Source organism: Nicotiana sylvestris, chromosome 9 (genome assembly GCF_000393655.2).
Source record: "Nicotiana sylvestris chromosome 9, ASM39365v2, whole genome shotgun sequence".
In the NCBI taxonomy this organism is placed as follows: Eukaryota; Viridiplantae; Streptophyta; class Magnoliopsida; order Solanales; family Solanaceae; genus Nicotiana; species Nicotiana sylvestris.
In genome coordinates this window covers 178847534-178861257 of record NC_091065.1, presented here as the reverse complement: position 1 = coordinate 178861257, position 13724 = coordinate 178847534, and the positions used below count along the sequence as shown (strand labels likewise).

The 13724-nt window shown below is 36.3% G+C and overlaps 2 protein-coding genes across 7 annotated transcripts; both read left to right on the top strand.

The window, feature by feature from the left end:
- The first annotated feature begins 4409 nt into the window (after positions 1 to 4409).
- LOC104226603 (uncharacterized) lies at positions 4410 to 13350 on the top strand. Of its 6 annotated transcripts, none has more exons than XR_011402074.1 (7): positions 4410 to 7452; positions 7790 to 7939; positions 10898 to 10967; positions 11200 to 11255; positions 11406 to 11481; positions 11617 to 11653; positions 12726 to 13350. XR_011402074.1 is itself a non-coding variant. In XM_070155718.1 (7 exons), the coding sequence occupies exons 4-7, from the start codon at positions 11419 to 11421 to the stop codon at positions 13234 to 13236; spliced, it is 456 nt and encodes a 151-aa protein (XP_070011819.1). In that variant the 5' UTR covers positions 4411 to 7939; positions 10898 to 10967; positions 11200 to 11255; positions 11406 to 11418; the 3' UTR covers positions 13237 to 13350. The 6 variants fall into 6 exon arrangements, 1 of the variants encoding a protein (XP_070011819.1); XR_011402077.1 differs by adding an exon at positions 7940 to 8009 and having other exon boundaries at positions 4410 to 7838; XR_011402076.1 differs by having other exon boundaries at positions 4410 to 7939; positions 12726 to 12840; positions 12996 to 13350.
- On the top strand, positions 4673 to 5263 carry LOC104226604 (uncharacterized). The gene has a single exon (XM_009778635.2). It carries the CDS (start codon positions 4673 to 4675, stop codon positions 5261 to 5263), a length of 591 nt encoding a protein of 196 aa, XP_009776937.1.
- Positions 13351 to 13724: the final 374 nt, after the last annotated feature.

The window sequence follows — 13724 nt, the reverse complement described above, 5'->3', positions numbered from 1 at the left end:
TCCTGAGATTTTGCTTCAGGCATTTTAAATCCTTCAGGAATTTTCATATAAATTTCATTATCAAGTGAACCGTACAGATAAGCTGTAACTACATCCATTAGATGTATTTCAAGCTTTTCATGTAGTGCTAAACTGATGAGATATCGAAATGTTATGGCATCCATAACAGGTGAATATGTTTCATCAAAATCGACTCCAGGTCGTTGTGAGAATCCTTGTGCAACAAGGCGAGCTTTGTATCTTTCAACTTCATTTTTATCATTCCTTTTTCGCACAAAAACCCATTTATGACCAACTGGTTTTATACCAGCAGGTGTTTGGACTACTGGTCCAAAGACCTCTCTTTTAGCAAGTGACTTCAATTCCGATTGAATTGCCTCTTGCCATTTTGGCCAATCAGATCTTTGTCGACATTCTTCGACAGATCGAGGTTCAAGATCCTCACTATCTTGCATAATATTAAGTGCAACATTATATGCAAAAATATTATCCACCACTATTTCAAATCGATTTAAATTAATCCCATCACCGTTCGAACTTATTAAAAGTTCCTCACTCACATGAGCTTCAGGTTCATTGATTTCTTCAGGAATCTCAGAACTAATCAGATTTTGGGTCTCTTCAGGGGATCCCTTCATAGTATCGTTTTGATCATTTGTCGATTTTCTTTTTCGAGGATTTCGATCCTTAGAACCCAAAGGCCTACCACGCTTCAGGCGTGCTTTAGGTTCACTAGCTCTCATGCTAGTAGATGGTCCTACTGGGACATCAATTCGGATAGGCACATTCTCTGCTGGGATATGTGACTTAGTTATCCTTTTCAAATCAGTAAATGCGTCTGGCATTTGATTTGCTATATTCTGTAAATGGATGATCTTCTGGACCTCCTGATTACATATAGGGGTACGGGGATCAAAGTGAGATAATGATGAAACTTTCCACACAATTTCTCTTTTGATTTCCTTTTTCTCTCCCCCTAATTGTGGGAAATTTGTTTCATCAAACCGACAATCTGCAAATCGAGCAGTAAATAAATCTCCTGTCAATGGTTCAAGATAGCGAATAATAGAGGGTGATTCAAACCCAACATATATTCTTATCCTTCTCTGTGGTCCCATCTTACTACGTTGTGGTGGTGCTACTGGCACATATACAGCACATCCGAAAATTCGTAGATGGACAATATTTGGTTCATGACCAAAAACTAATTGTGACGGAGAATATTTATTATAATGTGTCGGTCTAAGACGGATAAGTGATGCTGCATGCAGGATAGCATGGCCCCAAACAGTAGTGGGCAATTTTGTTTTCATAAGTAGTGGTCTTGCTATCAATTGCAAGCGTTTAATAAATGACTCTGCAAGGCAATTTTGAGTATGAACATAAGCTACAGGATGTTCAACTTTTATCCCAACGGATAGACAATAATCATCAAAAGCTTGAGATGAGAATTCTCCAGCATTATCAAGGCGAATAGCCTTTATAGGATAATCTGGGAATTGTGCCCTTAATCGAATTATTTGGGCTAATAGCTTTGCAAACGCCAGGTTGCGAGATGATAGTAGACACACATGAGACCATCTTGAAGATGCATCTATTAGGACCATAAAATATCTAAACAACCCACTTGGTGGGTGAATAGGTCCACATATATCCCCATGTATACGCTCTAAAAAGGCAGGGGATTCAATATCAACCTTCATTGGTGATGGTCTAGTGATCATTTTTCCTTGATAACAAGCATCACAAGAAAATTCGTCATTTGTAAGAATCTTCAGGTTCTTTAATGGATGCCCACTCGAATTTTCAGTAATTCGTCTCATCATTATTGATCCGGGATGGCCCAAACGGCCATGCCAAAGCACAAAAGTATTTGAATCCGTAAACTTCTGGTTTACGATAGAGTGTGCTTCAATTGTACTAATTTTTGAATAAGTATAAGCCAGAAGATAAAGTTGGTAACTTTTCTACAATGCATTTCTGGCCAGAAATATTCTTTGTAATACAAAGATATTCCCTGTTCATTTCATCTATTGTCTCTACATGATACCCATTTCGGCGGATATCTATAAAACTCAACAAGTTTCTTCGGGACTTGGAGGAGAACAATGCATTGTCTATAATAAGTTTTGTTCCCTTAGACAGAAATATTATGGCTCTTCCGGAGCCTTCAATCAAACTTATATTACCAGAAATTGTTGAAACATTTGCTTTTTCCTTATGCAAATAAGAAAAGTATTTCTGATCGTTGAATATGGCATGTGTTGTTCCACTATCAATAACACACATATCTTCATGATTTGTCTTTGATCCAAACATAATTTGAGGGTTATCCATATTCTTCAAAATAACATAAATAAAATATATTATAGTAAATATCATTATCAAAACATAACTTTTATTTATGTACAATAATTACATAACCATACTATTTATTACAAACAACACAAATTAAAATATTTACATTTCTACAGATTCACTACCGATTACATGACTTATTTCTCCTTCTGGGAGTGCAAAGTAATCAGCTACATCCAAATGCATGAAGTCTAAATTATCTTCAGAAATAAAATTTGCTTCAGCATTTTTCTCTGTCTTCTTCAGGGAGGCTTGATAAAGCTCAACCAGGTGCTTTGGCGTACGACAAGTACGTGACCAGTGCCCTTTTCCTCCACATCAATAACATGCATTTTCTGCATTTGGCGCTTGCACCGCTTCATGCTTTTGTTCCTTCCTTTTCCACTGCTGGTGGTGATGAGGCTTCTTTGGTGCATTATTATTATTACCATGATTGGGGTTTCTTCCCCGACCACAGCCATGACCACGACTGGGGCCACGACCTCTTCCACGTTTATCTTGGTGGAAGTTCGTCTCATTCACTTCAGGGAATGGACAAGAACCAATAGGTCGACTTTCATGATTTTTCATTAATAGCCCATTATGTTGTTCTGCTATAAGAAGATGTGAGATAAGTTCAGAATACTTTTTAAATCCCATCTCTCGATATTGCTGCTGCAGGAGCATATTCGAGGCATGAAAAGTGGTGAAAGTTTTCTCCAACATATCATGATCAGTAATATTATCACCACATAATTTTAATTGGGAAATAATTCTGAACATAGCAGAATTATACTCACTGATAGATTTAAAATCTTGTAGCCTTAGATGAGTCCAATCATAACGTGCCTGTGGAAGAACGACCATCTTCAGGTGGTCATATCTATCTTTCAAATTATTCCACAGTATGACTGGATCTTTAATAGTGAGATATTCCATTTTCAGGCCCTCATCAAGGTGATGGCGTAGGAATATCATTGCTTTGGCACAGTCTTGGTTTGATGCCTGATTTTTATCCTTGATGGTGTCTGCCAGACCCATCGCATCAAGATGAATTTCAGCATCAAGCACCCAAGACATGTAGCTTTTGCCCGATATATCCAGGGCTACAAATTCAAGTTTAGAAAGATTTGATATTATTTAGGAAAAGAAAGTTCTTACCTCAGATACTTTCAAAATATTTGCTCGAGATGGTAGAGCTTCGTGCTGATAACGTGTTATGAAATAAAGACTATAAAGTAAAGGCAAGTATAGAGAGAAACTGATATATTATTCGAATTCAAACTGATGTACATAATGAACTGAAATCTCTTCTATTTATTGAAGAAAGGAAGCTGCTCTGTAAGCTGCTACTACAAGCTGCTGTGTAAGCTGCTACTACAAGCTGCAGTGTAAGCTACTATAAGCTGTTGTGTAAGCTACTACTACAAGCTGCTGTGTAAGCTGCTACAAGCTGCTGCTGTACCAGATATGGATAATCTTCTACTGAGAGCAATATTTATCCATAACGGAGTACTGAATGGATAAACTTATTATATCCGGTATGGATAATCTTCTACCGGGGGTAATGTTTATCCATAACCGGGTACTGAAAAGATAAGCTTATTATACCCGGTATGGACAAACTTCTACTGGGGGCAATGTTTATCCATAACCGGGTACCGAAGTGATAAGTTTCTTCAGGAAGCTTATTTCCAATATAATACTAAATAGATAAATATATTTACGGTGGAGTCCCATATGGATAAGCTTCTTCAGGAAGCTTATTTACAACAGAGTACTAAATGAACATCCATAATATAATATATTTATAACACTCCCCTTTGGATGTTTACAACAGAGTACTAAATGAACATCCATAATATAATAAATTTCAACAGGTGAAATTTTTACCTTTGACTATGGTTGTTGGGCCCGGGCTGTTCGGGCTAATCGTAACTAGTTCTTTTTAAAAAGCAAGGAGCTTTCCCGAAAAAAGACAGAAGTAAATATCTTAAAACTACGTCGTTTCGCTGTAACGAAGGAAAGGCGAAAAATAGAAGGAAAAAAAAAACAGCTGGGTTAATTAACTCGCTGACATGAGCACTACAGCAGTACTCCAAATTTGTTAGAGAGAGATATTTTCCATTTCCAGCGTCAGTGAAATGCGAAAATTGTCCAACGGTTCCAAGCTTCCCCTTCTTCTTGAAAAAATTAGGAGAGATAATTGAAAAAGCTCCTCTTTGATTTCTTTTTCCTTTTCCTGATGGGACGCTATACTTAATTGCATATTAACTATTTGATGAAAAAGGAGTCACAGAATTTACTATTTAGTCTGACAACAGTGTAACTGAAAATGAAACGACGAGGTGATCCAATCAAATTTGTATGCGTTCTAGTGTCTTCTGTTTTTGCTTTCGCTCTGTGTCTTTCAGTACTTAAACTTGACGAAATACCAGTAGGAACTAGTAATGCAATTAATTTATCAGGAGTTAAGAAACTGAAAGTCAATCCAACAGCAGCAGGAGGAATTGGGAAGTTGGGCGAAGTGGTGATCGGAATGCTGCCTCAAGATTTGGGGTTCACTTTATTTTTGCCATCTGAAAAAGCATTCGAGCGGGACCTGGGTTTGGGCCCCAATGATTTGGTGGGCGAGAATGGGAACGATACATATGCAATACTAACTCGAGTAATGGGGTTTTCAGCTGTGCCGAGGGCGATTAACTCGGATGATGTACAGTTGGGGAAGGAGATTGATTATGATTCTATATCGGGATATATACTCTATATATCGAAAGATTCAGATGGGTCATTGATAGTGAATCGAATTGCTTCTGAAATGGTGGATCTGAGAAGAGGGAAGATAGTTGTACATGTTATGGATGGGGTGATAATGGATTCAGAATTTGAGCACTCTGTACGACCTGGTTCCCAGGAGGATAATTGAGCTCAGTTTCGTGAATTGATGATTACCCCATTTTCGCTGGGGAAAAAATTGTGAAGCTTTTACTGAGTAACGATTGATACACTGAGATGGCTCAGGTGGATCTATAAAGAGGAAAACTTTGTTGAATTTGCTGTCTCTGACTTTATTAAACAATATTGGGCTTTGTGTAATTTTTTTTGTTGATTTTGGACTTTTTCAAGCTGATGTTTTGCTACTGCTTGTTTTTTACAGTAATTTAGCCTGTTATTATTGTTACATTATAATATTATTGTAAAAAAAAAAAAGTTATAGCTGTTACACTGTACTTTATTTATCGTCTTATTGGAAAAAAAAATTTGTTATTCAGAAAATCTTCTCCACTTGAAATCACTGGGAAGTTTAATGGGCGGAACGAATATGTCGAAATTGTGGTAAGCCAGCAAATTTCTATTAGCATTGATCTGGAATCTCTTTTTGGTAAGCCCAATAAGGTGGGACAATGTGCGAAGAACTTTAAGTGCATAATCACTGGTAATCTAATTATTAGGAGTCATGACTCAAATGATGCACCCAAGCTATTTGATGAATTGCTCGAATCAGATGCAACACATGTTTCATGTTTGTTTCTACAGGTTAGTAACTTACTATCATATGGCCCTGAAGAGAAAAATGATGAAACTATTGTCGCTTTTGATCCAGGAGGTAATACATTTACTATGTTTGATGTTAGCTATATGAAGCTTGATGAGTCTAGTTTCCTCTCGATATTGGGTGTTTGCTCACAATTACGAATACTAAGTTGTACTGCACGGATAAAGTTCGACTGGCTGAATCAATTGAAGGAGCTACATAATGGAGTCAAAATTAAAGTTGATACCTCAGTTCCTTTGTTTATGTATTCTCTGGATTATGCCGAAATACAATTGGCTAATTGTGCTAAGACTACAAACAAGTGGATTGTGAGGCGACTTAATGGGATTGTTGGTGTTTACTGGAGAAACATCATATCTGAGGTTGGTAATTTACGAGCTAATTTCTTAGCCAACTTTTTGCCAGGATGGAGTATCACTGTTGGTGTTGGTTTGAACTCTTACTCAAATAATATAGTGCATAAAAGTCTAGGCATCTATTCAAGAGTAGCAATGAAGTATAAGAATTCATTGAGTTCATTTACCATAATAATTGATAGGGAAAACTCTAACTCACTTTATCAGGGTGTTAGAGCCAATGTTCTATGTGTTGTTTTTGGATTTATTGAGGTGGTTCTTGTGGACAAGAGAGTGGTTGCGACATACTGGCCAGATGTTCTTAAATCCAACAATAAAACTAACTTGCATTGGGAGAAATGGATTGTGCTGAAACAACTTCATTCACTACAGTTTATTTCCATTCTTAGTTGCACAATGCTCAGAGTCATCACTTGGTTGGATAATCTACTGCTAATTACATACCTGAACACTTGGGCAATGAATTACGAGCCAAGAGAGATAACTGTTGTTGACAATTTACTACGCAATGATAAATTTCATTATATACTTGGTGCCTTGAACATTCTTGGTAATGAGTTTCAGCACATACTTAGGGCCTTGAAACCACCTGGACTGCCCGAAGGTATTGAAAGTGCAAACCAACCAGCAATTGTTAAAGGTTGTGGAGAGATGTTTCCTCTGTTGAAGAATTCAAGAAAGGGATTCAACTTTTTTTTTCATAAATGCTGAAGTTGTATTGCATGCACTGACAATAACACTTACTGTAGTTGTTGGAAGTTCAAGTGCCAGCTACTTAGCAGGTCTGGTTATCACAAGTGGAACTACCAGTTGTGAAGGTTGGGGTACTAGCAGTTTACAAGGCTATTCAGTGTTACTGTTGTTCTTGCCCATTAAGAGGAGTTATTTTGGAAGGAAACATTTCCATGGTATTAATTCGGTTGCTGCAATCGATTATCTTTATCATGGCTTAACTCCAGTAGTTCACTACCATTTCAGACCTAGCAATAATGATATGCAAAGTACTCCAAATGAGAGCAAAGTCTTAAGGAAATCTCTTCAGTTTATGATCACTAGCAACTTCTGCCAACATGGTTCAATAAAGACCTTGAGGACAAGGTCAATTTCAAGCGGGAAGGATTGTTATGATCTGGCATTTTTTATCAAGGAGGTCACGTGATGGGCTTGTTCTCACGTGTGTCAATCAAATCTTATTTCACCGAGGTGGGAACTTCCCCATATATAGATACAAGCAAATGTTGAATGGGGGATATTCAGAATTATATTCCATTTTCGAAGCTTCTGCTTCTCACTTCTCTCTCTCTCTCTCTCTCTCTCTCTCTTCACTCCCTTCTCGTCTCATCTCTTCTCCTTCCTCTGCTCTCTTCTTCCTTCTTTGCTTGTCTTCTCCTCAATCGTTTGGTTATGGATTTGTAGCTTAACAATATCCTTTTCTATTTCGCAATTTTAATTCGAGTTGGAAGTGTTGAATTAATAAAAATTCTCACTTTTTCTATTACATTCTTGCTAATTCTATCTTTACTTCTTGAGTACATTACAGCCCAATAAGGCGGGACAATGCGCGAAGAACTTTGAGTGCATAATCACTGGTAAACTAATTATTAGGAGTCATGACTCAAATGATGCACCCAAGCTATTTGATGAATTGCTCGAATCAGATGCAACACATGTTTCATGTTTGTTTCTACAGGTTAGTAACTTACTATCATATGGCCCTGAAGAGAAAAATGATGAAACTATTGTCGCTTTTGATCCAGGAGGTAATACATTTACTATGTTTGATGTTAGCTATATGAAGCTTGATGAGTCTAGTTTCCTCTCGATATTGGGTGTTTGCTCACAATTACGAATACTAAGTTGTACTGCACGGATAACGTTCGACTGGCTGAATCAATTGAAGGAGCTACATAATGGAGTCAAAATTAAAGTTGATACCTCAGTTCCTTTGTTTTTGTATTCTCTGGATTATGCCGAAATACAATTGGCTAATTGTGCTAAGACTACAAACAAGTGGATTGTGGGATTGTTGGTGTTTACTGGAGAAACATACTATTCAAGTTATAATTGTTATTAGGGTTATACAAAGGAAACCGACAAACCGCACCAAACTGATAATTCGAGTCAAATAAAAAAAAAAAACCGACTATGATTTGGTGTCAAAAAACCCCCGATCATAAATGGTTTGGTTTGATTTTAACTAAAAAAAGTTAAACCGAAACCAACCCAACCCGACATTACATGTATACAAGTTTTACTATTATTTTTTACATAAAAATAATAAGTAATGTAATTTATAATATTTTTTATACTTTTTCATACTTTTCTCTTTTAATGTATTATTTCAAGCTTAGACTTAATACTTTTGAATGATTAAATATGTTTTATAGCTCATAAAAGTTAGTAACTCAAATAAAGCCCAAAGCAAAATCAAATCAATACTAATGCTAACAAAAAAAATTCAATCAATACTAGGAATGGCAATAGTATTAGATATTTACTTTTTTAGATCTGCATTAGTTTAGATAGTGAAAATGCATAACTTACTTTTAATATTATTTAGTCATGTAATTAATACTTAGTACTTATTCGTCGTACTTATTTTAGGATGACTTAGTACTTTTAGATGATGTTTATTTTTATTATGGCTTATTAATTAGCAATATTTATTTTATGTTATTGTTGAGTCTTTTAGTATAATCATGACTCATCTCACATCATTTTATATTATTTTATTGGGTAACATCTTATATAGTTTTATCCTGCTAAGACCTAAGAAATATGTGCTATGAAGATTTTGTCGGAAAAAAAAAACCGAAAACCCCGAAAAAAACGAAAAACTCGGGAAAAACTGAGATTGAAAAATTCGACTTTTATTGGCTCGCTAGTTCATGCAAATCCGAAGAAGTTATCACGAACGAGCCACATGCAGGGAAACTTGCACGTTGGTTTGGTTTCAAAGGTTGATTAGGAAATGGGAATTGTTAAATTTACTTGTTTTCATATGATCAAGTAGAAAAGTTTCAGTCTTTGGCACAATTTTGGAAACTCAAATCTTAATGTTGCTATAAATTAAACGTTTCATACATTTATTCCTGGTAGATGCTATGATACTGTGTAGAAAAATAGTTGGGTCTGCAGAGTTATTCGGTAGTTGCGCTGGTGGGAGGTAGCAGATATCCGGTGGAATAGTCGCCCGACACCACCATCATTAAAAACAAAGAAGGGAGTAGTTGGGTGTGGCTATATGTATTTCTCTTTATTTATTCCGCACTATTTGGATTTATTTCATTCCAATACTGTGCAGAGGAGTAATGTAAGGAAGTCAGAGATTTTGGGTGTGAGATGTTGGTTCAGAATAGGAAAGATTTTGATTTATCTCGTTTTTTGGTTTTTAGATAATGAGTCGGTTGATCATTACTTGGTAATACAATGTGGAACTTGACAAATTATGGGTGTTCTTGTTTGGAAGACTGATTTAACCGAATTGGGTCTTTGGAATTAACTTAGTAGTTACATTATAACGGAAGAATTGGTATCGAGAAAGATAGCATTGTCCGAAGTCCGTATTTTCAACTGTGAATATGATTTGGTGAATGACCCAAAAGAGAAGGTCAGGAGGAAATTTATTTACCCTTTTCTTTAGAGTTACTAGTTGCTAGATTCTTGAGGTAATTGAAGAGGGAACTTATTTTGGCTGCTAGGTTACAAAACCCAGTATACTACTTGCCAAGGGCTGCCTTATAAGAATCATATGCTATCTGTACGTTTTGTACGTTATACTCATCTGTTTGGATAGTTAATCTTGGAGAAGGAAGATGCCTTGTCTTAATATGGGTGTGAATGTAGTCTAAGAGCCAACATATCCATAAGACGTACATAAAGATGTGAACATTAAGATAGATGTGCACTAATACAAGATTCGATAAGATAACAAATTATCACATCAAATAAAGTATGCAAGTAGCACACATATAGGATGAAATTGAGAGGTTGTGCAAATGTTTTGTTAATTCTTATGTAGGTCTCCGAATTTACAGTCCGTAAGTGTGACACTATGGTGATTGATGTTTTTAAAAAAGGATAGGTAGATCCAAAATCATATGGAGGCAAGGTGCGTGGAAAGACCTAGAATCTCTTAGAACCAATGAAGATTTATCTAACAACTGAAAAAATCGGAGTAAAGGATCCATATGTGTGATACTAAGAAAACTAGTTGGCAATTAGGTCTTAGCTATTGTTCGTTACACTGACATTAAGTCTGAATATGGATAAATATTGGAATGAAATGGGTTCGAAGCGAAATTGATATAGAGGATTCATATAACCAACCCCAACTAGTTTGCGATCGAGGCATAGTTGTTTGTTGTTCTCTTGAAAAAGCTCCATTCCAGGAGATGAGGAATCAATAATATATGCTTTTTTGGAAAAGTTGTTTGGTCCATTATTCATAGGTTTCGTTGGATATCATGTTCTGTGTAAGGTTTGGGATCTTCATGAGTTTGTTCCACTGGATGTTTAAACTTTTTACTCACTAACCATGATCATGGTGGGAGGACGACGTGATACTATTCTCACTTTTGCATGTATGAAATTAGTTACTACCATGTGCTTTCCTCTTCCTTCATGATCTTTTAAATGTCTGTTTCAGCTTGAGGTTGAGTTTAAGAAATGCTAATTTACAAGCAAAGGCAAACATGAGGAAAGCTGCCCAAGAAGAGGTACTTTGTATATTTGTGTAGAGATTCTGTTTAGCATGCCAGAATTATTAACTTCCGAAACATCCTGCAATTTATCCTTCTTTTTGACTGATCCTCACAAAAGATATGGTTCTTTCATCTTTGTTGGTACGATGTCAAAACACATGGAAATTTATTACTTGCAATTTCTCCTCTTTTGGCCCTGATACTTACAAAAGATGTCATGCTGACATCTGCCTTCATATGATGTCAGAGGGAGCTTCTATTGGGAGGTGGAGAATAATCTACAGTTCGCAGGCGAAATCTACAGTATGTGGTACTTTTTAAGTCGTTATACTTCCGTGGTTATATCTTCTATAAAAGTTCATGCGGCTGTGGTTTTGTGGGGCAGAAGTATCAAAACATTTCTTTCTATTGAACTGAGGTTCTATATATCTAAACTATTAATGTATTTTCTAGGACAAAAGCTGGAATGACATCTGCAGCTGAAAGTATTACGGAGAGCCTACGCCGCACTCGCCAACTTATGGTTCAGGTTATTGTCATCTTTCTTCTATTTTCATCTGCTTGGTTTTACGCCCTATTTTCTTATTACTCATGTAATTATATTTTGACCTTTATATGTTGCATAACACTGCTTGTCTCTTGTCATTTTGTACTATGTTTACAGGAGGTTGAAAGAAGTGCAAGCACTCTAATGACAGTTGGTAAGTAACTTTCCATGTTTATGAATGACATTCACTCTTGGCATGATATGTCTTTAATCTTTATTATCAGTTTACTTTATGTTGCTTCATTCAGATGGCGTTGTTCTATTCTTCCCTAGTTCTTTTGTTATTTATTGAGTCGTTATTCATAAAAAGATTTTGATTGCACGATGAATGTTTAAGAAAAAGTTCATATTGAGATGAAAGGTTTTTTCTCCTTCCCTTTTTCCTTTTTTTCTTTTGAAGGGGATATAAGATAGTATTTCTTTAAGGATGGTGATATATCGACAGAAGCATCAAAGAACTGCAGTTTTGCTTGCCATGCAACAAAAATAACGGGGCCTCTTTCTGCACATAATATTAGGAAGTGTGGCAAACATTCTATAGGATGAATAAGTTTGTAATTGCAGCGAAAACAAATTGGGTTTGACAAGTATCCTGCTTGCTTCTGAATAGATTCTACTTTTTTTTTTTTTTTTTTTTTTTTTGTTGAAAAGGTAACATATGAATAGATTCTACTTCTGTTACTTTTGATTATGCTTCTGAAGTAATGTGGAAAATAAACGTCATAAACCTCAATTTCAGATATATGCCATTTTTGTTGGTTAATCAAGCTCAACTTAGAGCTAGGTCTTGTTTTATTATTTGACTGATCACCCAGGTTATGTACTAGGTTAACTGCACTTAAATATGTTTACCTCACTGTAAAAGTAGCCTTATAAATAAACACCATCTGCGGCGTAAAAGCTTAATGGGTGTAAGGAAAAAGGTAACAAGAACTTGACCAGAAAATACATTGATGTTATTCACTACATGGCTCAATGGATCTGACTCATCCAATGTGGTATGCTGTACATGAATCGGTTTGGTTTCTTTGATGAGGCGTGTTCAAGAGATACACCTCTTGAAAGATGATGACAACAACATGGTTACTTTTATAATATCTGCATTTACTATCTAATGTGATGAGTCTGGTGACTGGCTCTATGACTTTTGGACCGTATTCTTCATATCCTGAATGTGGAATGTAAGTTGAGACTAGATGACAATGTACACAGTCTGGATACTGCAGATGAATCAACAGGGGTATTAACGAAAGCTGAGAGTGAATACAAAGGCCACTGCTCCTTGCTAACACGAACGCGGAACCTTCTGTCCACAATGCAACGGCAGGACGTTCTGGACAGGTATCATGTGACAATGACTTTTCTAAAATAACATAAACCTTTCTTTGCAATTCTACTGTCAATTCTGTTGTATCGTACTTTCTTCCTGCTTGTTAGTATGTTGTTTAAAAGTGTATTTGACCTTTATTGCAACCTTAACACAAATCTGTGAGCAGGGTGATACTGGTTGTAGGATTTACTATTTTCTCCTTGGCCGTTTTTTATGTGGTGTCAAAGCGTATTGGCCTGCTCAAGTTGCAGCGTAAGCTAATTGAAGCTGTGAAGGCTGGTACAGCTGGACAGGTGGAGATAGTACCCAGAGTCGGTAGAGAAGGTGCAAATGTTGCCCAGGTTCAGATGAATCCTGTACCCGAGTTAAATGTACCCTTAGAACAAGCAATGCATGATGAACTTTGAATTCCCTTTAGTTGTGTACATTTTCTGTGGTACATGCAAGTTTCACCTATGGAGCTCCATATCTTGGTACAGCATTACAATAACATAGTTTTGTGTTCTTTTGTTTTTCTATTATTCACAGCTTGCCTTGGTCCCTTCATCTTTGGTCTTTACTCCATTGGCTATATGTTTTTGATATTGGTATTGTAGACACAGATAAACAGTATATGCCCAGTAATCTTTCAGAGAATGCATGTACAATCTTGTTGTGTTCTTGCACTTGGGCATATCATATAGTGGCGGAGGCAGGATTTCTGCTAAAGGGACTGAGAAAAGAAAAAAATTGAAAAAGAGGAGCAACCTCACGAAGGTTTTGAAGCCCCTTGACCATTGAGCTACGCTTTTAGGTTGTGTTAGGGGGATTCAACATATGAACATATAATATATAGAAACACAAAACGGACTTTGCCTTATATGCACATTGTAATTTTCCGGCGAAGGAGATTCTG

Excerpts from the sequence above, each read along its gene's own strand:
- LOC104226603 (XM_070155718.1), top strand. The coding sequence starts at position 11,419 with ATGACATCTGCAGCTGAAAGTATTACGGAGAGCCTACGCCGCACTCGC. Across the intron at positions 11,482-11,616 it reads CTCGCCAACTTATGGTTCAG|GAGGTTGAAAGAAGTGCAAG; the intron begins GTTATTGTCATC and ends CTATGTTTACAG. Across the intron at positions 11,654-12,725 it reads AAGCACTCTAATGACAGTTG|ATGAATCAACAGGGGTATTA; the intron begins GTAAGTAACTTT and ends TGGATACTGCAG.
- LOC104226604 (XM_009778635.2), top strand. The coding sequence starts at position 4,673 with ATGAAACGACGAGGTGATCCAATCAAATTTGTATGCGTTCTAGTGTCT.